This window comes from Aedes albopictus, chromosome 2, assembly GCF_035046485.1.
Source record: "Aedes albopictus strain Foshan chromosome 2, AalbF5, whole genome shotgun sequence".
Lineage (NCBI taxonomy): Eukaryota > Metazoa > Arthropoda > Insecta > Diptera > Culicidae > Aedes > Aedes albopictus.
Genome location: NC_085137.1, coordinates 353878615 through 353903823, shown reverse-complemented (window position 1 = coordinate 353903823; position 25209 = coordinate 353878615). Strand labels below are relative to the sequence as shown.

Below are 25209 nucleotides of genomic sequence, written 5' to 3'. Positions count from 1 at the left end.
GCATTATAGCTTAGTATTATTATGTGGTTTTATTGGCAATTATCGGTGATATCACCGATAATTGCCAATAAAACTACATAATAATCGTTCACGGTGATCAACCCCGGTCAGTAAATTATAACTTAGTAACGGAAAAAGTTATTTGAATGTTATTAATATAACATATCGTTTTATAAACTCGTCATAAGCGGCAAAATAACAAAAATCATAACACAAAAAAGTGCCTGGAAGACCAGTTAAATAACATTATTTGTTAGTTTCAATAACAAGTTAATAATTGCAATTTTGTAAAATAATAAATTAACAAATTTTGAAATTAAAATGTTATTGATAACAATCTGACAACAAAATGAATTAAAACATCTAAATCATAACAAAGTAAGTTATAATATAATATGTATAATGTAACGTCCGAGGAGGAGCACCAATAAAACTGACAACTAGGCCAATCCCGCATATTGTCACGCTTATCTTTTATTAGAGTCCGACTTAAAGTTTTTCTGTTTTTTCACCAATTTTTCATCCCATACACAATGTATGGAGTTTCAAAATCGACCCAATTTTCTACAATTTATTGTATTTTTTTTTCTAATCATCGTAAAATTAATCTTAAGAAAGTTCCTGAAAGCTTGAAATTTGAAGAATGCTTTGATATGCTCAGCTCAAATTCGACAAAATGGTTACTTAAACCCCTTCGATTCTGGGCCCCTCAATTTGATTATCGAGTTGACTCTTTTAGTAATTTTGAATGTCATTATTTGGTAAGGTAAGGTAAGGTAGGTATTTGCTTGTTTTGCAATTTGCGGTGATCGACTCCAAATGATTGTTTTTAGTGCTTATATCATGCAAAACGATACAAATTTTGATCATTTTTTGAGTGCTACTAGTAAATGAAGTCGCTTAAGGGGCATATATTTAGTACATCACCAAAAATTTGAGAATTTTAGATCCCCTCCATCCACTTATCCCCCTTCGTACGGGTTTTCGAATGTCTACTACATTGCTTGTCTCGCTTTATAGAACCAAAACCCAATATTTTTACAGTCTCAATAATACAATAACAACTGAACTTATGCCACAACAAAACATGTTATTGAAATGGAGTTTTAGAAAAATATGCCAATTAGCATGATCATAATAAAATAAGATTGTCAGTCAAAACATGTTATGGAACAGTAATGTCTCAATAAGTTAATAATAACAAACTAAGATATAAAAACAGGTTTTGTGAATTCGTTGTTTTTTTTTTGATATTCTCCTACTCGGGAAACTTTGACGATTTTTTTGTGAATCTCTGGAAGGTTATCCTTTAAGGATTATCCTAACTAACCTTTGAAAGAATTTATGAAGGAAACTAATTATCTTCCAAATGTTTGCCTGATTTAAACTTGACCTATTTGTGAAGGTTTTAGTAGAAACGAAACGAAACGAAAATACCTATACAGACAGCACATCTTTCACAGTGTTAATTATTTTTCAGATCAATATTTCATATTTAAGTAGCTACGCTGTTCTGATTTGAAGGATGTGATATTTATGTTGCAATTGAATAGATTGATTTTTGCTTTCATCATGAAAAGGTTTTGATGTTTAAAAAATAAATATTGACTACTTATTAATCAGTTGGTAAAGCTACAACTTAATTCTATTACTTTTGAAGGACGTGTATACAAAAACACGCATCCCATCAAAACATCACGAATATATTATTGTCGTCCTCGAAGTTTGGATGGCCTATTTCTCAGCTGAGTGGCAGAAGATCTTCTCAGCTCAGCAGTTGCTGGGCTTCCGTAAGCAGTGGCGGTACTGGTAGCCGATCCTCCCTTTCCAGTACTGTAGGAGTTGGCAATGGCAATGGCTCCACCGCTGGCACTTCCGAAGTTGATTGGGAAGAAAGCATTTGAGGCACCGGCATCATCAGCTCCACGACGGCTGACCTGAGCATCCTGCTCCTCCTCCTCGTTCGAATCCACCTGAACTGGAACCTTCTTTTTCTTCTTTTCTGGAACTGTGGCTGCTGGTACTGGGGCAGGAACAGCAGGAGCAGCTAGTGGTTCATCAGCGATCGGCTCTTCTGCTTCGTCTTCGTAAACTGCTGGCACATCTTGATGGGGTTCTTCGATTGGGTATTGCTCTGAGGGATACGCGGCAGCTGCAGGATCTGCGTTAGCAGACGGAACAGGCCAATCAGCGCCATCATGATCTGTATGCTGACAATCTAATGAAAGGATGGTATTTGGTTTACCTATACTGAACTTATAATAACCAATTAATTCCATTTGCTTACCATTCGGATGCACTGGAGCAGCAAAATCTGATACCCGCTGATTTCTCAACTGCCCGTTCTGGAAATGCTGATTCTGGAAGTGAACGCCATACATGGTGCGCTGAACGGTTCTAAAACCCGTTGGTTGTTGATAGTGCATGAATGCTAAAGAATAAGAAAATCCAAAATTAGTTTGTGAAACACATCTGCAATAATTAGTTATCTCAGAATACAAGACTTACCATTTTGGACGGGTATGGCGTACCCTGCACTGATTCCACACAGCACAACAAGAACGGCAACAGCTTTCTTCATTTTTAAACGAACAATCCGATTACTCACTATCAGCGCAATATTCTGAATTTCAAATTTAGATATGGATATCTAAACGTTTCAAAATTACTCTCGCCAAAACTCTAAAACTAAACAATCAGGAGCTAAGCTTATGCAATGCTTGGATAAGCTTCCACAGATGAATGATAACTCCTGAACTGAGAACAGGTGCTTTTATACCGTAAGCGGTTAATCGATTAGTTAGTATGCATACGGTGCGGAGCATTATTGCTTCCTTGGTTCGAGTGCGCGTGGTCACTGATTTGGTATTTGTCGTGTTATCGATTTTAATAAATTCTCACTCAAGATAAATAGTTAACTATCTAAGAGAATACTTTACCGAAATCTGCAAAGTATTCAGTCGCTTATGAAAAAAGTTTTACCTTATATCTTCTTCTTCGTGGCTCTACGTCCTCACTGGGACTTGGCCCGCCTCACTTCAACCTAGTGTTTTTTGAGCACTTCCACAGTTATTAACCCTCAAAAGGATACCTTAAAAAAAGGTCCGTTTTGGGACCCTGGGGTCCATTGGACCCCAACATATATTCTTGCGTATCTCGTGATCCTTACTTTTTAAAAGGTTGATGTTTTCAGCAAAGATGTTCGGTAAGTCAAGGCCTATCTAGTGATGAACAATTTATTTTAGGAAATATCCGATAGTTGGCACTAGAGAGCATTCCAAAACGCCCCTAATCAATAGGATGTAACGTACCAAAGCAAGCGGATAAGACGCACATAACAAAAGAATAAATCACACTTCTGTAAATGGGTAGACATAAATGTCCGACAGCTCAAAAGGGTTCGTTCAAATATTACGTAACGTTAGGGGTAGCGAGAATTTCTAGCGCTGTGTTACGCTTTATAGAATAAAAACAAAATTTACCACACAAAAGTTGTTACGTAGAGTAGGGAGAAGTTCTGAAATTGTAAAATTTTGTGTTACGTATTATTTGAATGAACCCAAAGAGACATCACAGACAAACAGACATATCTGGGGCCCGTGGCGTAGTTGGTCACACGTTCGCTTCATATGCGGATGGTCATGGGTTTGATTCCCAGCCCCGGCACTTGCAATTTTTCGTCAGTTGCTTTTCCCCCGAGAGCAACTGACACTGACCCTCTTCTGAGCCCCATGGCTCAAACGGACCCGGAAACCTGGACATCGGCGAACTGCTACTCATAATGGACCCCCAATCGGACTGGAAAGGAACATCGGCCATCCATCATCATCCTTGTGCTCATCATTCTATTAGGTAAAAAGTAGATCATGTGAAAGCAGCAGAAAGGCAACCAGTTCGATGAAGTAGAATAGAATCTAGGCGCTGTACACAATGTAAGTGCAGCTGTCAATTGAAATTGCTCACGTAGTGCCCCAGTAGACAATAGAGCTGTAAATTAGGTTAAGCGATTAATGTCGAATTCGTTTTTGAACCTGGGTTGGAACTGGATTGGCGGAAAATATGTAAACAAACAAACGTCAAACAAACTCAAACAAACTTTAGTACAAGCGAAACCGAAGTCGGGTTGGAGTTGAAACTGTGATCTCATCCAGTTCCAACCCAGGTTGGAACTGAATCAAAAACGAATTCGACATAAGAATAAAAAAACAGACATATCATTGATAAAATAACATCTCATATATCGCAAGATCCTGATTACTTATAAAGTTGGTGTCTTCGGCAAAGTTGTTTGATTGGTGAAGGGGCGTGTATACTCACTAGATACAAATTTTGTATCTCAGATATCTCAGGATTCTGATTACTTAGAAAGTTAGTGTTGTTCGGGAGACCAAATATTTATTTGATTCGGAACTTTGACATAGGCTGGTGCTAATAAAAAAAAAATTACATTTTTTATCTGTTGTACATTGGAATACTTATTATTTACAGAGATGGTGTCTACGGTAAAGTTTTTGGCAGGCATGGGGCTAAAATATATAGACACTATAGAATCGACATGCTTACGGATACATAATTAAGTAATGAAATTGTTATGTACAGTTTATATTTTAGAAATATCTCGGGAGAAATTCCTAGAAGAATCCCGAGAGGCATTCCTAGAGCAATCCCAGATGGAATTCCTGTAAGAATTCCTGGGGGAATGTCAGGAGAAAATCTTAGAAGAATCCCAGGAGAAATTCCAAGAGGAATCTCAGCAGGAATTCCTGTAGAGAACGCGGGAGGTTCCTGGAAGAACCCCGAAGGATTTCTTAGAGGAATCCCGGAAGCACTACTGGTACAAATTCTTAAATTAATCCAGGGAGGAATTTCTGGAAAAAAAAATGCGGATACCAAGTGCATTTTCTAGATGAAGCCCTGGAGGAACCTTTGGAGAATCATTGAAAGATTCCTTGATTTAATTTCAAATCAGAGTTAATTGAATTTGAAAACTTACATTCATATGAATAATTCCGTCGAAGACATGAACTCCGAATATTTTTTCTCGATCGAGACATCAACGTAACATATGTATATTACATTTTTGGAATATGGTTTAAAAGTCTCATCTATGTTAATTCTGATGTAAATGGCAATTCTGATGTAAATTATCCACCAATATCCACTGTCAATACCAATTGACCTTGATGTATTAAACATTTTTGCCGAAGACACGAATATTCTATACATTCAGAATATAAAAATATTCGAACTAAATATAACTGCAATTTTAATACACACTAGCGCCATCTACTGAGATAATTCGATTCAATTTAGTTATCATAAGATTGCCCTTGGTCTATTGAACAATTTTGTCGAAGACAACATTATTCTAGCAAGTCACGATCAAAAGATACAATCTTTTGTACCGTGGGGTCCAATAGACCCCAGGGGTACAAAATCGCACGGTTCAACTTTGAAATCCAAAATAATCCTTAGTACGCCATGAAACTATCGGTATTTTTGCACAAATAACTCATCGCGGTGTAGTTTGAAGGTACTGTAAAAATGGGGCCGATATATCAATCCAAACTTTTTTGCGACCACTTCAAAGTGGCTCTGGGGTCCAATGGACCCCAGGTATCCATTAGAGGGTTAATTGAAGGGCTTTCTTTGCCTGCCATTGCATGAATTTGTATATATTGTGAGACAAGTACAATGATACACTATGCCCAGGGAGTCGAGAAATTTTTTCAGACCGGAACGGGAATCGAATCCGCTGTCACTGACGATGCTAAGCCTTAACCACTAGGCTAACAGGAGACCCCTTACCTTATAACCTACATGCCAAAGTTATTGATTTTATTATCTTCACATGAGAACCTCTATAGCCAGTAGCTACAACTGTTAAGGCATGGGTATTTAGCTCCACCAAGCAGAGAATGACAGGTTGGATTCCCAATCGGCCCAGGAACTTTTCGGAAAAGAAATTTCCTTGACTTCCTTGAGCATACTGTAGCTTCGTGCCTGTAACACGATATGAATACACGTGCAAAAAATTGGCCATCGGCAGAGGAACGGTAAAAGGTTATTGCGGCCATAATAATTACAAAATGCACCATAGGAAAATCAAAATGCACCATAAATAACTAAGCAATGTACCGACAAAATGCACAGCTATCTTTATAAATAAATAGAAAAGTTCCATAATAAATTAAAAATGTAGCGGTAAACCAAAAGATTTTCTAGTTAAAAATGAAACATTGTATCAATAAAAAATTAAATAAAACACCATAAACAAATAAGATTGCTCCATAAAAAATAATAAAAATATCCATAAATAATGAACATTTGCTCCATAACTATACCATATTTGCCCCATAAAAAATTAAAATTTCACCATAAATATCATCAAATTGCACCATTAACAAACTATAAATTTTACCTCAAAGAATGCAATATCTACAAAAATTAATCAAATTCTGCATCATTAGCAGTATTTCAATGGCTAGTAGCACTGGAAATATGTAAGTATATAGTAATATGTGTAATTTAAAAGGCTATATTCTGCTCCTTCTGCCTTAATTTAAAAAAAAAATCAAATTTGACTATACATGTCAATGGTTGCTCCTCCGTGATTGATCTGAGCTGGTACCAATTGCACTGGGATCCAAATGAATAAGGGCTGGGACACTCCACTTATTCTAAAAGTGCAATTTAAGCAGCTCATACATTCTTGATCAATAACGGCGCCGACCACGTCCTTATAGTCAGTTAGGAAGGAAAAGGAATGTTCTAACATTCTAGTGTGCTGGTTGTTGCTACTAAAGACCGAGATCTCCTCTGCATCCCCACAACCAGCACGGATGCGATCCATGGATAGGGGTTATTTTTATAGTGTTCGTATAGATTGTGTGGTGAATAAGGTGAATAAGGTCAAGCGGCACAGCACGCTTTGTTTGCATAACTTGTAGGCGTTATATATACTGTGCTGTGAGAAGAAGTTGGAAGGGAGGGAAACGACTTTTTTCCAATTCGATTCTGGTTCTAGTGAAGACTATGAACATATGAATATACATTAGTTGTATATGTAGAGAAGAGAGAGCGAGAGAAAGTGGATAGAAAGATATAAAGTAGGATGAAAGGAACGGGTCAGCCAAGTAACACACTTGTCACCGAAGAGTCACGGCGGCGCAGGTTTATGTTGCGCAGAAGTCACAGTGACTTACCTCTAACAAATAAATACTTACTTGCTAGAAGTAAGTCGCAGTGACTTCTGCGCAACTAAAACCTGCGCCGCCGTGACTCTTCGGTGACAAGTGTGTTACTTGGGCAGGGATTGAACCCATGACCTTCTGCATACGAATCAGAAGCGGTAGCCACTAGACCACCAAGCCCGTTTTCTGCTCCTCCTGATAATCTAAAAAGAATCTAATAAAAAGAACGTCAGTTGTTATCAGGATACTTAGTTTATTTTATAATTATATAAAACATGGATTAATTTTTTAATAATTTTTCCGATCAAATTGAAATCATTAATAAATATAATATATTTACATTACATATTATGTAAACTCCAAGGGTTAACCCTTCTTTCAAAATGCGGATTCTTTTAATACATGCGGCGTAGTCTGTGGATGCGTTGTAACTGTGTCGATTCGGTTCTAGGTAATCCACAAATCCAAGAATTTGCCCGGTATAATGCAAACAGAGATGTTATCCCGTGAGCGTTAGCGAGTTCGAACAGCAAGCGATTATCCGGTAAATTGCATTCATAGTGTTTCCATCTTTTGAGTCGTTCTATCATAGATGCGTGCTTCGGTACATGGTTTCTGTTTATTTTCTTCTTACTTTTCATATTAACATTATCCCATCCACATCCTAAAACTATATGTCGTTGGACACTGCAGCAATGGTACAATAAGATTAAATTTATGTGGCTTTTACATTCTTTGTGGTAAAATTTACAATTTGTTTATGGTGCAATTTGATTATATTTATGGTGCAATTTCAATTTTTTATGGAGCAAATATGGTATAATTATGGAACAAATGTTCATTATTTATGGATATTTTTATTATTTTTTATGGAGCAAGCTTATTTGTTTATGGTGTTTTATTTAATTTTTTATTGATACAATGCTTCATTTTTAACTAGAATTTTTTTTGGTTTACCGCTACATTTTTAATTTATTATGGAACATTTATATTTATTTATGGAGAATGCTGTGCATTTTATCGGTACATTACTTAATTATTTATGGTGCATTTTTGTTTTTCTATGGTGCACTTTCGTTTATCTATGGGTGCATTAAATAGGCTGCCCAGAGGAACCTCTCAGATCAAAACTGTGATCATTATCATAGAACACTAACTGAGAAGCAGGCTTAATCCGAGTAGGATATGGTTACGCCAAGAAGAAGAAGTTTGTTTTGGAGAGTGTTTATAAAACAAGAAAAAGCAGCCCATGCTAGTGATTGCAGCTGAGATTGCTCTTAAAATTCCTGCTGTGATTTCTTCATGGACTGCTACATGGATAACTTCAGAAATTTTCCCAGTATTTACTGTTGGAAATCCACTTACTATTCCTTCAGGAGTTCTCGCAGAGCTCCAGGAATGTTACTGGGATTCATTCACAAATTTCTGGTTGAATCCACCGGGATACTTTGCTGGGATATATCAGACAACTCCTGCTGGGAATCCTCTAGGAATTCTTGCAGACTCCCAAGAGCTATTACTGAAGAAACCAGAGTTGAAATACTTGCGAAATTCCAGTAAGAATTCCCATTAGGAATATCTCCTTATACTCTGAGAGAGATTCAAAAAAAAAATCTTTTAAGAAATTTCTGAATGAATCACAAGAATTTCTATAGGAATCATTGGAGAAATCCTTGAAAGAATCCCAGCGAGAGTATGTATAAGACTCCAGAGAGAAACGTCTGAAACAATCCCAACAACAATTTCTATGGAAATCCAACTAGGTATTTGTAGAGGGATTTTAAGAACGTTCCTCCAAAGATTTCTCTGGGAATGCATTCAGGAAAGTTTGATGGTATTCTCTAGAAATAACTGTTAAGATTTCGGAAGAAATACCTTCAAGGATTCCTCCAAAAATTTCTTCTGGGATTCCTAAAGAGAGCTCACTTGAAGTTCGTCCTTGAATTCCTCCTGTGATTCATCCAAGGATTTCTTCATCAATTCCACCAGGGATTTTTATACGAAAATTTCCTCCTACACTGCCCTCTTGATTAGTACTGCAAAGTTGTTCATCGAAAGGCAATTGATATTCTACGGAACCATTTCATGTTATTTCATGTTGTTACATGTATGACCATTTGGCGCGTAGTAAATTGATAGCCATTCCTTCGGCATACATTGTCACAAGTTTGAAGAAATTCATATGCTTTTTTTTTCTTGAATATAGGCTTTAACTGACACTGTAAAAAAATAGACAACAAATGAACCGAGTAACCTTACCTTGAAATGTTCGCCCTTTTCCCTGTCGCACACATGAAATCATTTTGGAAGCTGCATTTTCGCCTGGACTGCTACTGAGATTTCTCTAGACATGATCTTTTTTATGGGTTACCCATGTAATACTTGCAGGGAATCTCTCTCTCTCTCTCTCAAGAGCAGTTGTTGGAGATATTCCTGATTGGGAAAGTTCAGCAAAAATCCCCGAGGAAATTCTAGTAGGAATTTGTGAAGGAATTCCAGCAGTAATTACTGGATGTATTACAAGAGGAATTTCTAGAAAAATCCTGAAAAATCCTGAAGGAATCATGCCAAAAACTGGAAGTGCTTCAAAAGGAATCCCAGAATGAATTCCCCAGGAGATAAAATCCTGGTGGAATCATAGGAGGAATCATAGCAGGCATCCCTTAAGGAATTCCAAGAAAATTTGCTGGAGAAATCTTTTCAGAAATCCTCTTGGAATTCCTCCAGAAATACCTGACATGTTGCTGCTAGAAATTTCTGCTGGGATTTCTCCATGGGGTTTTCCAAGAATTCCTCCAGAAATTGCTCCGATGATTCTGTTAGGGATTTCTGCAAGGATTTCTTTGGGAGCTCTTCTTGGAATACCTTCAGAAAATCTAGTTGGAATTCCTTTAGAAACTTCTACCTGGATACCCGCTAGAATCCTTGCTGGGATTCCTCAAGCGTTTCCAGTTAATATTTATGCAGTTATTGCTCTTAGGGGTGATCCCTGGAATATTTCTAGCAAAAAAAAGCTGCAGGAATTCTTACAAGATTTCCTTTTCTATTACGATTGGTGTTTTTCGGTGACGATTGAAAACTCCTTCTTAATTCTTCTTTACGTTTCAACCTACTTTATTAACTTTCGGTCATTAAGTGTACCGCCTTGACAAACGAACGTCCGGCGGAATCTTCTGAAGATGACCGAAAGTTAATAAAGTAGGTTGAAACGTAAAGAAGAATTAAGAAGGAGTTTTCAATCGTCACCGAAAAACACCAATCGTAATAGAAAAGGATAACGTAAACGGTGATCAAAACAACCATAAGATCTTACAAGATTTCTAGAAAGATTTCAACACAAATTCTGAAAGAATTCTTGAGAGGATTTCCAGTGAGAATACGAAGCGGAATTCTTGGAAGAATCCATAAAGGAAATTGGAAGGAATTTGTTTAAAAAACCCTTTGAATGAACTTCTGGAGAAATCCGCAGAAGAGTAACAGCAGGGGTTGCTGGATAAATCCCATCAAAATAATTAGAGGCATCTCAGTAAGAATTTGTACAGGTAATCCCAGAGGAATTCTTGGATAAATATCAAAAAGAAGGTTCTGGAGCAGTACATGATGGCAAAGGGCTCCAGGGAAGAATCTCCGTGCCCACCACCCCGAATTTTTATCAACGGTGATGAAATCGAGGCGGTTGAAGAATTCGTGTACTTGGGCTCACTGGTGACCGCAGACAACGACACCAGACGAGAAATTCACAGGCGCATTGTGGCAGGAAATCGTGCTTACTTTGGACTCCGCAGAACTCTACGATCGAACGAAGTTCGCCGCAACACGAAGTTAACTATCTACAAAACGCTGATTAGACCGGTCGTCCTCTATGGGCACGAAACATGGACCCTACGTGCGAAGGACCAACGCGCTCTTGGAGTTTTCGAACGGAAGGTGTTGCGTACCATCTACGGCGGAGTACAGATGGAAGACGCGACTTGGAGAACGCAAATGAACCACGAGCTGCATCAGCTGCTGAGAGAACCAACCATCGTCCATACCGCGAAAATCGGGAGGCTACGGTGGACGGGTCACGTCATCAGGATGTCGGATAGCAACCCGACTAAAATGGCTCTCGAGAGTCATCCGACCGGTACAAGAATACGTGGTGCGCAGCGAGCTAGGTGGGTCGACCAAGTGGAGGACGATCTGCGGACCCTACGCAGAGTGCGGAACTGGAGACAAACAGCCATGGACCGAGTGCAATGGAGGCGGCTACTATGTACAGCTGAGGTCACCCCGGCCTTAGCCTGATCGAGTTAGAGTTAGTAAGGTTCTGTAGGAACCACATAAGGAATTCCTGGAAGAAACTTAGCTGGAATTCTTCGGAAAATTCCGAGAGGAATTTGTGGAGGAATCTTTTGTTAAATCTCTGTAGAAATCACAGGGGCGCATGATGTAGTGTGCAAGTCTCGAACGGCAAACACGTGCTGCATATAACAACCGAGAGTAAACAGGGGAAGATTTCCTCATCCTGCTTTCGTTAGCTGAAACCGCAACTAAATTAAGTTTCATCATTGCGATGATTAAACGACTTCACTTGGTACTTTTCTGATTATGCCATGTAAACTCGTATTGGTGTACGAATGGAATCGCACACATGTAAAATAAACTCGTTAACCTTCCGTAACTCGCGCGGTTAGCCACTACTGCCAGCACCACGCTAATGCTGAATACAAAAAGCGAGGGTTAAAGTGTGCCGACTCCAGAGGCACGTTATCCTCCATTTGAGACATTTGTGCAGAAATTTCTAGTCCAAAATCAAGAGGTGATATTTGATAAAAATTGAAGAGATGTTGTTTGACTCCGAATACAGTGCTAGAATCTGCAATTCAGTGATCGTTATGGTTACATTTTTATTTTGTTCACCTGAAAATCAGCCATGGATAACGCAAGCCAAAGAGGCGTAGTGAAAACTGTACGGGAAATAACGCTTTGTCGTTCTTTACTCTGAATAGTCTGCCAAACACGCACAACGCAGGAAACCAAGTGAATTTCAACAAACACTGAAGTGAGTTAGATTGGCATGTTAAATATTCGGCTAGTTTCATAAGTGGTGTTTGATGCCAAAGTGCAAAGTGTGGCTCGATAATCCAAACGTCATTATTTCGACATTCATTTAACAAGAGTTGTTTACTTATGAAAAAATAATTCGTATAAGATGTTATATTACGTCGCAGTACTGCTCACCGTACATCGAATAAGACATCGATTGAAATCATATAACGTAATTATTACACTGCTCGATAAAATTTTACAAAATTTGGTGTTATGGGAGGAGAAAAAAAGAACGTAGATTTGGGGCCCTAAAAGTGTCATAGGGATAGAGTTTTTGAAAAATATTGGACTGGGTCTTCACAGTTTATGACCGAAGTTTGTATGGAGAACTTGGGGTGTTCAATTGATATGCGCATGAGAACGTGCCGAGCATATATTTAGGCGTTTCCGGTATTTATGTTTATTTCGTTATTGTCTAAAGCCTGTTGCACAGCGCGTTCTAATGCACATATCAATTGAACACCCCAAACTTCGGCCATAAACTGCGAAGGCCCGGGCCATTTTTTTATTCAAAAATTCTTTCACTACGACACTTCTAGGGTTCCAAACCTCTGTTCTTTTTTTTTTCTCATCCCATAACAAAATTTAGTATTGAACGGTGTTATCACGACAATGCACAAATATCGCCTCTACTTTTGTAAGAATAATCAGTGCTAAAAAATTAATTTCGTCATATCTAAATTCAATCACCTACAGCTGTACGGCTAGACAAGTTCTGCAAGAAAGTAACGGAAAAATCGCTATTTTTCGAATATTTAAGGTAAATGTCACGGACTACCTTTGAAAAATGCCAAATGATATTCACGATGAAAATCATTTGACATTTTTCAAAGACAGTCCGTGACATTTAGCTTAAATATTCGAAAAATAGCGGTTTTTCCGTGACATTCTTGCAGAATTTGTCTAGCCGCACAAGTTTTTCATATACCATATTCTTAGATTCAGCTTCTGAAATGAGCTGTAGGTGATTGAATTTACACATGACGAAATGAATGTTTCAGCACTGGGCATAATACACTTTCATGCGGCATCTTATGCGATGTTACTGCAGTAAAGTACGTATAACATGGTCATAAACTTCATCATGCGTGCAAATTGATTGTTTGGGATCAACTCCAGTATACAATATGTGTAGAGTTATGTACGATGGTCACATCTGGCAGTTCCTAAACGATACAAAACTGATGACTCACAATAATGTTCGATCTCTTTCGTTTGTCGGAAGATTTTGAAACTACTGTGATATACCCTTTTCATGTAAGGTACGCAAGTAATATCAGTAACATGTTTGTCACTGATATACCTTGGTATCGTTTGAACTCAAGATCGCCTATTATTGATGAATAGTGATTCTGAGTTACAGCATATGATTCCTCCATTATGGCGATACTAGCCAACCACATCCTTGGGAGATAAGATCCATATGCCAACAGGCCCTAAGAAGCGCTTACCGAAAACTTTGAACCTACGATGGATGAGTGCATTGCAATAGCAGAGGATGTGTTCTGATATTTCTCTCTCCTCGGCCCTGACCCCCCCCCCCCCCCTCCTTCTGCTCTGCTCGCTGCACACGACGTCTTCTTGTACCGGTCGGATGACTCTCGAGAACCATTTTAGTCGGGTTGCTATCCGACATCCTGATGACGTGACCCATCCACCGTAGCCTCCCGATTTTCGCGGTGTGGACGATGGTTGCTTCTCTCAGCAGCTGATGCAGCTCGTGGTTCATTCGCCTTCTCCAAGTCCCGTCTTCCATCTGCACTACGCCGTAGATGGTACGCAACACCTTTCGTTCGAAAACTCCAAGGGTGCGATGGTCCATGTTTCGTGCCCATAGAGGACTGCCGGTCTAATCAGCGTTTTGTAGATAGTTAACTTCGTGTTACGGCGAACTTTATTCGATCGTAGAGTTCTGCGGAGTCCACAGTAAGCACGATTTCCTGCCACCATGCGCCTCTGAATTTCTCAGCTGGTATCGTTGTCGGCGGTCACCAGTGAGCCCAAGTACATGAATTCTTCAACCGCCTCGATTTCATCACCGTCGATATAAATTCGGGGTGGCGGGCGCGGTGATCTCTCCTTGGAGCCCTTTGCCATCATATACTTTGTCTTCGATACATTAATGACTAATTCGATTCGCCTGGCTTCACTCTTTAGTCGGATGTACGTTTCCGCCATCGTCTCAAATTTACAAACTATGATATCAATATCAATATCAGCAGCTGACTTCGTGAAAATCGTCCCACTCGTGTTTATCTCCGCTCTCCTTATTACACCCTCTAACGCAATGATGAACAACAGGCAAGTCAGCTTGATGAAAGTCGTGTTTTTAACGAGTTTATCTTTTGATCGCCTCAAATTTTAGCATTTTTTTACAATTTTTTTTTACTAAAACAATTCAGAAAAAAATGTTTTCAGCGTACATTTGATGCATAAGATACACAATGATCTCTATAAATGATTATCAGCTCACCGAGTTTAAAAATGTTGCAAATTTAACAATTAAATTGTTTTTATTTTAGTTGTTCGCAAGCTATCGTGATTTCCAAAAGGTACTTTAAAGAAGGTATACCTGTGCACGGGCTAGCGTCAATATTTTTTTTAACTATTCTTTGAAAATTATCCTACAATAATATATACACTATGTGTCAAATTGAACATGTTGAACTAAAATAATGAAGCTGACCCTTTTTTCGGGCTTTCAATGTAACTCCTTACAGCTGCATACTTTTTAACTGAGCTATATGGGTACCACATTAATCTACTTTATATCAATTAATCATTTGTATCAAACCTGCTGCCTGTAAATTATTCTCAGGAATCAAATACTATAACTTTGCTTAAATATTGCCCATCCGACATGCGGGATAAATTTCGATACACCGGAATGTAAGAGGCAATAATGATGCGCACCCCGCATGAATACCAATGGCTCCGATTCGCCTGTTCGATATATAAACGCCTGCTTGCGGTGTCAGAATTATCAGTTACCGGTGGAAGCTTATCCAGGCATTGCATAAGTTTAGCTCCGAATTTTTTGGTTCGAGAAAACACCCCTTGGTGCTTTAACATTCTGTCGTCAGGATCAGCGTTCCGATTCAAGGATAAACGACGATAACTTCCTTGTTGTGCGTGGAGAAAATTAGCATTGTTTTCAAAATGATGAAGTGCGTGCTTTTATTGGCTGTGCTGTGTGGTATCAGTGCAGGATACTCAATTCCCATGCAAAATGGTTAGTATTCCTGATGAGAAGGACTGAAGTCGTTCAACATTTAACACAGTGCTTTTTGAGTGATAATAATTGTGTATATTCGTGATTTGCCAGGTTTCATGTACTATCAACAGCCAATGGGATACAGGCCTGTTCATCGCACTATGCACGGAGTTCACTACCAAAATCAGCAACTGCAGGATGCAGGTTTAGAAGGGCCAGTTCAAGACCCCTATGTAGATCCTCTGGCTGATGCGTACCCAACGGAACAGTTCCCAGCTGAGGCCGAACCTCACTTTGATGTCCCATCTCCCCATGAAGTTGAGGAAGTTGTACCTCTGGCTGAAGAACCAGTTGCTGCTCCAGTGGCCCCTGTCCCAGCACCTGCCCCAGAAAAGAAAAAGAAGAAGGTGAATGTTGATTCCGATGACGAGGATGCTCAAGTTGGACGTGCCAGTGGATCTGCTGGACCAAACGTGTACTTCCCGTTGAACTTCGGAAACACTAAGGGAGGAGCTATTGCGGTTGCCAACTCGTACAGTACCGGAAAAGATGGATCGGCCACCAGCACTGCCACTGCCTATGGAAGCCCAGCTACCGCCGAACTGAGAAGAACCGCACCTGTACAGCTGAAGAGGAAACCTGCTAAATTGCGTGCCCGCCAGAATTAGAGCTGTGTAAAGTTTTTGTATAGCTATCAGTACAGTGATTTATAATGATAAGGTTTTAATTTATATAATTGGATTCGAATTCATCCTTAAGTTCAATGAATGAAAGGACATTTAGTTTTCATTTAATTTCCAAGTTTTGCACAATGTGACCGATATTTACTATGTAAATACTCAAACCTGTAATTAACAACAACCGAATCGATTCCTCAAATAAAAGGCAGTTCATCCAACGTTAATGCATTTATCACACTTTCATACTTCCAACTCCTTGCACAGAACCTATCATAGTCTTAGACAAATGCATCATTTGAATTGAAAATTAAAATTGAATATTTGGCTTAACGACCCCACTGAAACAAGCCTGGCTTCTCAGCTTAGTGCTTTAGTGACCATTATGCATGTGTACATCGTGTGGCAGGCACTAAGATATACAATGTCTAAGGAAGTCAAGGAAATTTCAATTACGAAAAGTTCCTGTCACCCTAAGCATGGTCATGTCGAATACCCACGTATTTGTAGGTGTGGCTACATGGGATCCTTGGTCAATTATTGAGATTCAGTCTAGTAAGCCTAGTGGGCATACTTTTGATTTATAATTTAGAAAAAACACAGTTGTATGTCTAATACTCGCATTTTTTTTATCTTTAATAGCGAGATTTTTAACCCGGAGTTAGATCATCTCGGGACCCACGCTTCCCTGCTCCAACAATTTTTGCACACCCCTCGATTTTGGTCAAAAGGTGGCCCATTAAAACCGTTATAACTCGAAAGTTTCTCCAAAAACCACCTCAAAACGAATTGTTGTTGAAAAGAGGAAATATAGAGCTACTATTAACAATATTAAAAAGTTGGGTCCGCCATATTGGTTTTGGCCTCCATCTTGGATTTTTATACAAAAACATTTTTTTCACCATGATGGCAACCACCGATTTTCAAATTTTTTGCATCAATTGAAAGCTGAGACATTTATACAAAACATATCAAAAAATTAGAGATGTCTTTTTCTTCTTTCAAAAGTTATCGGCTGTGCCACCATTTGACCAAAATCGAGGGGTCTGCAAAAATGGTTGTGACTCTAACTACCGGGGGAGGGGGGGTGTGGTCCATCAATTTGAGTAACCACATGCATTTTACTCATTTTTTCAGCTAGGATTTTCAGAAAATCGCCACTTTAAACATTTTTGAAGAAAAGGTGTTCATAGTGGGCCGGTCTCAGCGAGAGTTACTCAACTATTTCATTGCTTATCATTCATCAGGTTACATAAAAAGCCACGATTTGATGTATTGCTTGGATGGGATTGTTTCTTTTTTGTATTTAACCCTTCAGCGCGCGCGCCGTTGTAAAAAGTACAACACTACCAAAAAACCTCGCTCGTCGTATACAGCGCGAGCGCGGAGCAGTTTCAGCTGCTTGATGGCGCGCGTCCTGGAAGGTTAACCATTTCCGGTGGGACACCCAGAACCAGGGATAGGCGGCATGCACCGTGCGGTGCGAAAAAAGCGTGTGCTTCACACAATCGCAAGTGCTCGTCTCCCGTTTTGCCGAGAGACAAGAGACGTATGAGTGAGAGCTTTCGTAATTGTGCGAGAGACAATCGCAGCACTAGCTCTACGGCGCAGAGAGTAATGCACGGTGCTTGGGACTGCGCTTGTCTCCAAACAGAAAAAATCAATTAATAAATTAATTGAAGAGTTTGTGTTTTCGGCAAAGTTGTCAAGCTTGTCAAGGGTTGAAAAGTGATGGGTCGTTTGATTCGAAATTTTTCCAATCATGCGTAGTATCAAGCCAAGTGCAAAGCACGGAGACAAGCACCGAGAGAGTGCATACGACAGAGCGTGAGAGACAGGAGAGCTCCAGTGCGCGACAAAGTAAGCGAGCAACACACAACCGATTGCGCGTACTCGTCTCCTTCTAGTTTGTTGTGCTGTCTCGTAGCAGAGTGTGCGGCACGCAAAGAGTTTTGAGTCGCACCCTATCCTTGCCCAGAACGGGTTCCGAGACACTACCGATTGTTCCAAAAATGGTCTGAGACTATTTTCTTAGTAATCGTCGCTAGGTTATCAAAAACGCCTCTAATGGATGTAACCTGATGTAACGCATTTATGGGTTTCGTTTAATTTTACCACACCCGGCGGGACACCCGGAACCGGTTCTGGGACAGTACTGATTGTTCTAAATATTATCTGAGACTAGTTGCTAACTGTTCATCACGTTTACTAAAAAACCATGCAAGAGTTTAATTCATTTTTATGTATTGCCACTTCGGGCGGAACACCCGGAACCGATTCCGGAATACTAATGGTAATTTCTTATGTGATCAGAGCTCGTTTTCTTGCTAACCGTTCATCAGGTTATTCAGAAAGCCGCGATGGGATGTGTCGCATGCATGGTTCACTTTTATATTTGACCACCTCCAGCGGGACACCTGGAACCGGTTCCGGAACACTACTGGTAGTTTCTTATGTGGTATGGGCTTATTTTCTTGCTAATCGTTCATCGGCTTATCAAAAAAGCCGTGATTTGGTGTGTGGCATGTATGGATTTGGTTCACTTTTTTATTTGGCCACTTCCGGCAGGACACCCGGAACCGGTTTCGGAGCACTACTGCTTCAGATATGGTCTGATACTATTTTCATCAGGTTATCGAAAATGTAGCATTTTCATATTTGGCCCCTTTCTGGGGTTCCGGTCTGAAACACCTAAATGGCAATAATTCTGGAGCGGCTGGACCGATCCAAACCATTTAAAATAGGAAACAATGGGATCAGATTATTCGTCGAATGAACTGTCGGTCATAAAATCCGTTGAGACTGCCAAAAACTTATTATGTACACACACACATACATCACCTCAATTCGCCGAGATGGTACATGTGAGTCGGGCCCTATCAAAAAGTCATTTTTGAAGTGAACATATAGTTTTTTTTTTTCAGTACACTCGGTGTACGAGAAAGGCAAAAAGTCTACCCCTTCTCTCCCAATGTTGAACTAGGATTCTAAGATGTTTGTCCAGAATGAGGGAATCTAGTTCAAGAGAACAGGTCTTGCTTCTGGGCATCCGAGATGGGACCAAGAAGGACTCCAGGAAGTTCCCAGAAAGCCCAAAAAAGGGGTGGTTACTCCTTCGTTTTTTGTTTCAATGGGATTCCAAAGAGCGTTAGAGGGCATCCATTAAGTACGTCACGCAAAATTCGAGAATTTTCGAACCCCCGTCCTGCCTTCGTACGGGGTTTTCTTGTACCTAATTTATAGGTTGTCACACTTTTCGGAACCCTCCACCCCCTTCTCTCTATAAGCGTAACAGACTTAATGTATACAAGGCTTTTGAAGTGCGTTTCAAGGTATTTCAGAGGCATTTAAAAAAAATTCTGGGGGTTTCAAGAACGTTGTAAGAGCGTTCCGAAATATTGAGGATCTTTGGATAGCATTTCAGGGGTGATTCAAGGGTGAGTTGTAGAGGGTTTCTTAAGCCTTTCAAAGGCGTTCCAAAAGGGTTTCGGGGGCATTTCCAATTGAAAATGACGAAGGGCGTTTCAGAAGACTTTTAGGAACACCCTCAAATCCAAGGAGCTCAGGGGAATTTCCAATGGATTGGCGAGATTTCAAAAGGGGGATTTCTAGGGCGTTTTAAGGTATTTCAGGGGCATTTCAAGGGGTTTTTATGAAGGGGTCTCAGGATTTGAAGGGCATTTAGGGGTATTTCAAAGGAAGTACGGGGATTTCAGGGCGTTTCAACAGCATATAGCGCCTTACAGCCCCCCCCCCCCCCCCCCGGAGACCCTAAACCAAATCCTGAACACTGCTGGTTGTTTCTTATGTGGTCTGAGCTTATTTTCTTGCTAACCGTTCATCAGATTATCAAAAAATCCGCGATTTGGTGTGTGGCATGCATGGATTTGGTTCATTTTATAGTTGGCCTCTTTCGACATGACACCCGGAACCGGTTTTGGAGCACTACTGCTTCAGATCCCAAGTATCACACTTGTCACAGAAAAGTCAGGGCGTCACAACTTTTTGTTGCACAGATGTCACTGTGACTTAATTCTAGCAAGTTAGCATTTATTTGTTGGAAGTAAGTCACAGTGACTTTTGCGCAACAAAAAGCTGCGCCGCCGTAATATTTCTGCGACAAGTGTGTTACTTGGGATATGGTCTGAGACTATTTTCATCAGGTTATCGAAAATGTAGCATTTTTAAATTTGGCCCCTTTCTGGGGTACCGGTCTGAAACACCTCCCTGAGATCATCTAAAGCACTTCTGAAACCTCCAGCTACCCCCTGAGACCGACTGAAACATTCCTAAGACAGTCAGTCACCCCGGATCCCTCACAACGCACCTAAAGCCCACTAGAGGCCTCCTGAGACATAAGACCCCATGAAACACCCCTTAGACCTTTGGAATCCCCCTGAAAGCAGTGATCCCAAATGTACTGTCAAAACTGTAGTTTGCATGATACTCATGGGTGTATGATCTTAACTATCATGTAGCTAAAACATCCACGCAGGACCAGTAGAAACATTCATGGGTGACCGACATTTTTTTGAACACGGCAAAAAATCTAGTGGATTTGCAAATTTTGTTAACCAATGAAATCCCAGTGGTTCCTAATCCAAGTTACACACTTGTCATGGAAGAGTCACGGCAGTGCAGGTTTTAGTTTCGCAGAAGTCACTATCACTTACTTCTAGCGAGTAAGTGTATATTTGCTAGAAGCAAGTTACAATAACTTCTACGCAATAAATCCTGCACTGCTGTGACTCTTATGTGACAAGTGTGTTACTTGGGAAAACTGCAAACGGGGATAGCGGATAACTAAAAAACCAGAAGTGCAAGTGGAGAAATTGATTCACGGATTGTGCGTTCCGAGTTTTACAACCACCAAGCAATAGGATAAAATTCAATAGCTCCCAACTGTGTAGTTACGGCCCACGTCTTATAAATCAAGAATACTCATGCCATATGAATATTTTCAGACCTGGTTCAGTGAAATCATGTTGGAATCTAACATCCTGCGCCATTTTGTATCCAAGATGGCGACCTCCGGTCTGTGAAGATAATAAATAACCTTTGTATTAGATACACAGAAAGAAATCATGAAAATTAAGCAACACGTAAGCTAAGCATCGACTGAAAATTATAGCAGAAGCTACAAAATTACAGCCATTTACCGTGAGATGATACTACCCGCTCAGTAATCAGCCAATCATGCGTACTGTTTACAGATTTTGAGACATATTCGCTTGAAATTTATGTGCAGTAACGTAAATGAGGACAGCTACGCTCAGTCGTCTGCCTCTCTGTGGGGACTGCTCTCACTCTCTCAGTGGCCGAAGCGGTACAACAGTTTGTTCGTTTTTGGTGGAAAATGTTTATCTTTAATTGCCTTCTCTTCAAATTGGTGAGACAGCCTAGAGGGGCGCACTTTTATTTGAGATTCCGCACTTCCTCGTCGCACTTTTAACTGCGCAATGCGCAATATAGTAGCTCATGCATGGACAAAATTTCTTTTGAATTGACCAATGAAGCAAACTTTTCTGGCGTTCACCGCATGTAAACAAAGGCCTACACCGTATATACATATTAGTATTGTGACAGCTGTGGATTCATGTCGAACACACAAGGCCACGGTGGCGCTATCTGTTTATTTCATAGCGGCCGTTTTAGTTATTTTAGTGATCTATTGAAAAAGGTAGCGTCTACTCGATGCGTGCGTTGAGCTAGAACTGCTCTTGGGTAATAACAAATATAGTTTCTAAATAAATGAAATGGTGATCAAATTGAATGTTTACAAAATACTAGACGAGTTTCCAACCCAATCAATTCATTTCAGCCCCTTCTTGTTTTGCCTATGTTGTGATATTTCGCGTTATTTCTATTCACGCAATACGATAAACTAAACCATGTTCTTCTTGTACTTTACTACGCATGTGGCATAGTATTGCTCGCTAACGAAGAAATTGAATCAAATGAATCATTCGGCTTCTGTACCATACCCGGATTATTGCTGATTCTACACAGTACATAAGGAAAAGTAAAAACAATGCAAAATGTTTGTTCTGTCCCACTTATATTTGCAACCTAAGTTGAGTATCCTATTTAGCAAGCATACACGTGTTAAATAGCAATAAAATCAGACAGGGATGCCAGATTGGAAATGCTGCTTTAATTTAATACACCAAGTAATTGGCGAAAGGTGCTTTGAATGAACATTAAATGACTTCGTTACTGCTAAAAATAGTCAACCCATAAACTGACTGACTTGTCAAAGCTCTGTCCTGTTGTTAAATTTCTGATGAATGAAATTATTTCTCTTCTTTTTATTGGCATATCGCCCCAACTGAAACAGAGTCTACTTCACAGTGATCTATGCACATTTACAAAACTAAAAAAAACGTTTTTTTTTTCAAATTAATCATTGGTACTTTATGCCCTAGAAAGTCGATATTATTTCCTGGGTACTCAGCTTGGTTTTTTCTGACACATTTACTAATTAGTCTATACGAGCACGTAATGGATGAAGTTATATTCCAATGGAAACAGATTTCCGCAATAATCCACGAGAAATTTTCAAATTTCCGAGAAAATAGCCAAGCCATAAAACAATCTTTACAAACACTAGTAACACAAAATAATGCTTTCAAATAACTACAAGTCATACTATTAATCAGAATACAATTAGAATACTGTCAGGAACTAAATAAAATAAATCCCACCCCGCAACACCCGAAATAAGTTTGCGTGCACTGGAACGCGAGAGGCAATAATGATTTACCCCGCATGAATACCAACTAATCGTTTCGCTATTTTCGGTATAAAAGCGTTCGTTCCCGGTGTCAGAATTATCAGTGATCGGTGGAAACTTAACCAAGCGTCGAATAAGTTTAGCTCCAGATTTTGGTCTGAGAACATCAGCCGACGACGAACTCGAAACTTGTTACATCCGAGTTTCGATCCCAACGGCTGCTGTGGTGAAGTGAACAATTCAAGTGAAACTAACAAAAATGATTAAGTTCGTCGCTGTTCTTGCTGTGCTGTGTGGAATCACTGCAGGGTACAGGGTTCCGGTGCAGAATGGTACGTATTCGCATGTTTTAATGTCAGGGAGAAAGAAATAGTCGTTAACGGGATGAATTTCTAAACAGCCTTCATGTACTACCAACAACCAATGGGGTACATGCCATCGCAGATATATGGAATCCACTACCAGAACCAACAGCTTAAAAATCAACGTGTATCTGCCTTCGCTGCTGGAAACACCATCGCCACTGGCACGTATCTGAAGGGTAAGATTTTTATGAAATTGTTGTTTGCTGATTCCTGACAATGTATCATGAATTCTCAGATTGTCAAAATACAGATGATGAGAGTGACGAGGAGGCTGTTCAGGACCCGAACGTGGAAGCTGTTGCTGAAGCCAACCCAGCTGAGGTCCCAGTCGAAGACGAATCGAACCAAGATGCCCCGGCTGTTAACGAGACCGAGGATGAGGAGTCAGTCGCCGATGAACCAACTGCTGCTCCAGTTGCCCCAGCCGTAGCTCCAGCCACGGTTCCCGAGAAGAAGAAAAAAAAGGTTCCCGCCGTTCCAGTCGACTCCGACGAAGAAGAGGAACAGGTCACTAAGGGAGGTCGCCGTGGTGCCAGTGATTCGGCTGCCCCGAATGCTTTCTTCCCAATCAGCTTCGGAAGTACGAGCGGTGGACCAATTGCTATTGCCAACTCGTACAACACCGGCAAGGAAGGTACCGCTTCCAGCACTGCTATCGCCCACGGAAGCTCACCTACCGATGAGCTGAGACGAGTTCCAGTTCAGCTGAAGAAGAAACCCTCTAAGCTGCAAGCAAGGAAGATTTAAAATAGAATTATGTAGTTAGGAACAGCTTAGCTCATCCGTAGGATGATCAGAACAATGGGGAAATAGCATTTAATTTCTGAAGAAGTGCAATACACACACAATACCTATTTATTTTGTAAATAACCGACTTCGTAATTCCAAAAAAGTATTTGAATACATGTGATCACAGCAATATAGCAAGCATGTAATGATTATTTTTCCGAAAGCATAAGTATGTAGCATAGCCCATAGCTCATAGTGATATCCCAGCCTCCACTCCGATCACAATTGAAGTTGAATAGGATGATAAAGTGGAGGTCATATGCGTAAAGTTACACGCGGTTAAATGGGAGATGTACACATATGGCCTCAACTATATGATTATGTACAATAGATTAGCTGTGCATTTTTAAGTCAAATAGGTTTCTGCTCCTCAAAGCCATTATGACACTAATTTAAAATCGTGTAGGTTTTATGACGGTTCTCAAAACTTTTTTCAAAAGTTACTCGACTTCAGAGAGCGTAAACTTTTTTTTAACTAGGGCGCCGTCCACAAATTACGTAACGCTCTAGGGGGAGGGGGGGAGTCTGGACGAGCGTTACGGCCCATACAAAAATTTTAGGGTTTTCATACAAAAAAGCGTTACGGAAGGGGGGGGGTGAAAAACTGACGATTTTAGCGTTACGTAATAAATGGATGCGGCCTAGTTCATTTATTTGGGGCTCAATCGCGTTTAACGCTTGTCGGAGCTGAAATTCAATTGTTGTATATTATGTACAGATACATTCTTATGCCAAAGTTAGTATGGGTCGGAACCAGGGTACTCGTGGCAGCTCGAGGATAATATGTCACAATAGTTTTTAAGGATAGACTTGGAAAGGGTTGGGGGTTAGGGTTCTCTGAAGCTCATCCGGGAGGTATATCTTGATGACATGTTCGTTGTCTGTGTAGCGATTGGATACCAGATTGCAGTGGATCATTCTTCTGCCGGATGGCCAAGAACAACACAAAAAAGACAAAAACAGAGAAAACCCTGGGGAAGAGACCACAAGTGAATTAAACTTTTATACCAGCAGAGCGAAGAAAGTCGAAAATACATCCCCTGTATGTGACATCGCGGGTCCCAAACACATCTCTACAAGAACAATGGGTTGTCTACCTCGGGCCTCAAGAGTAGCGAAAAGTAGTGCTCTGGAGGCGTCATTATCC

The 25209-nt window shown here is 40.1% G+C and overlaps 4 protein-coding genes across 4 annotated transcripts in view; 3 read left to right on the top strand and 1 right to left on the bottom strand.

Moving 5' to 3' along the window:
- The window catches only part of LOC109416657 (uncharacterized), a 325658-nt gene that overhangs the window by 10485 nt on the left and 289964 nt on the right, over window positions 1–25209 (top strand). The window lies entirely within an intron of this gene.
- LOC109416628 (uncharacterized) lies at window positions 1660–2753 on the bottom strand. Its single transcript, XM_019690698.3, has 3 exons — window positions 2509–2753; window positions 2288–2431; window positions 1660–2218 (listed from the first exon to the last, which is right to left on the bottom strand). The coding sequence occupies exons 1-3, from the start codon at window positions 2579–2581 to the stop codon at window positions 1707–1709; spliced, it is 729 nt and encodes a 242-aa protein (XP_019546243.3). The 5' UTR covers window positions 2582–2753; the 3' UTR covers window positions 1660–1706.
- LOC109407449 (uncharacterized) lies at window positions 15262–16402 on the top strand. The gene is made up of 2 exons (XM_019680495.3): window positions 15262–15516; window positions 15610–16402. The coding sequence occupies exons 1-2, from the start codon at window positions 15444–15446 to the stop codon at window positions 16164–16166; spliced, it is 630 nt and encodes a 209-aa protein (XP_019536040.1). The 5' UTR covers window positions 15262–15443; the 3' UTR covers window positions 16167–16402.
- LOC109416608 (uncharacterized) lies at window positions 22999–24196 on the top strand. Its single transcript, XM_019690678.3, has 3 exons — window positions 22999–23240; window positions 23309–23449; window positions 23509–24196. The coding sequence occupies exons 1-3, from the start codon at window positions 23168–23170 to the stop codon at window positions 24018–24020; spliced, it is 726 nt and encodes a 241-aa protein (XP_019546223.3). The 5' UTR covers window positions 22999–23167; the 3' UTR covers window positions 24021–24196.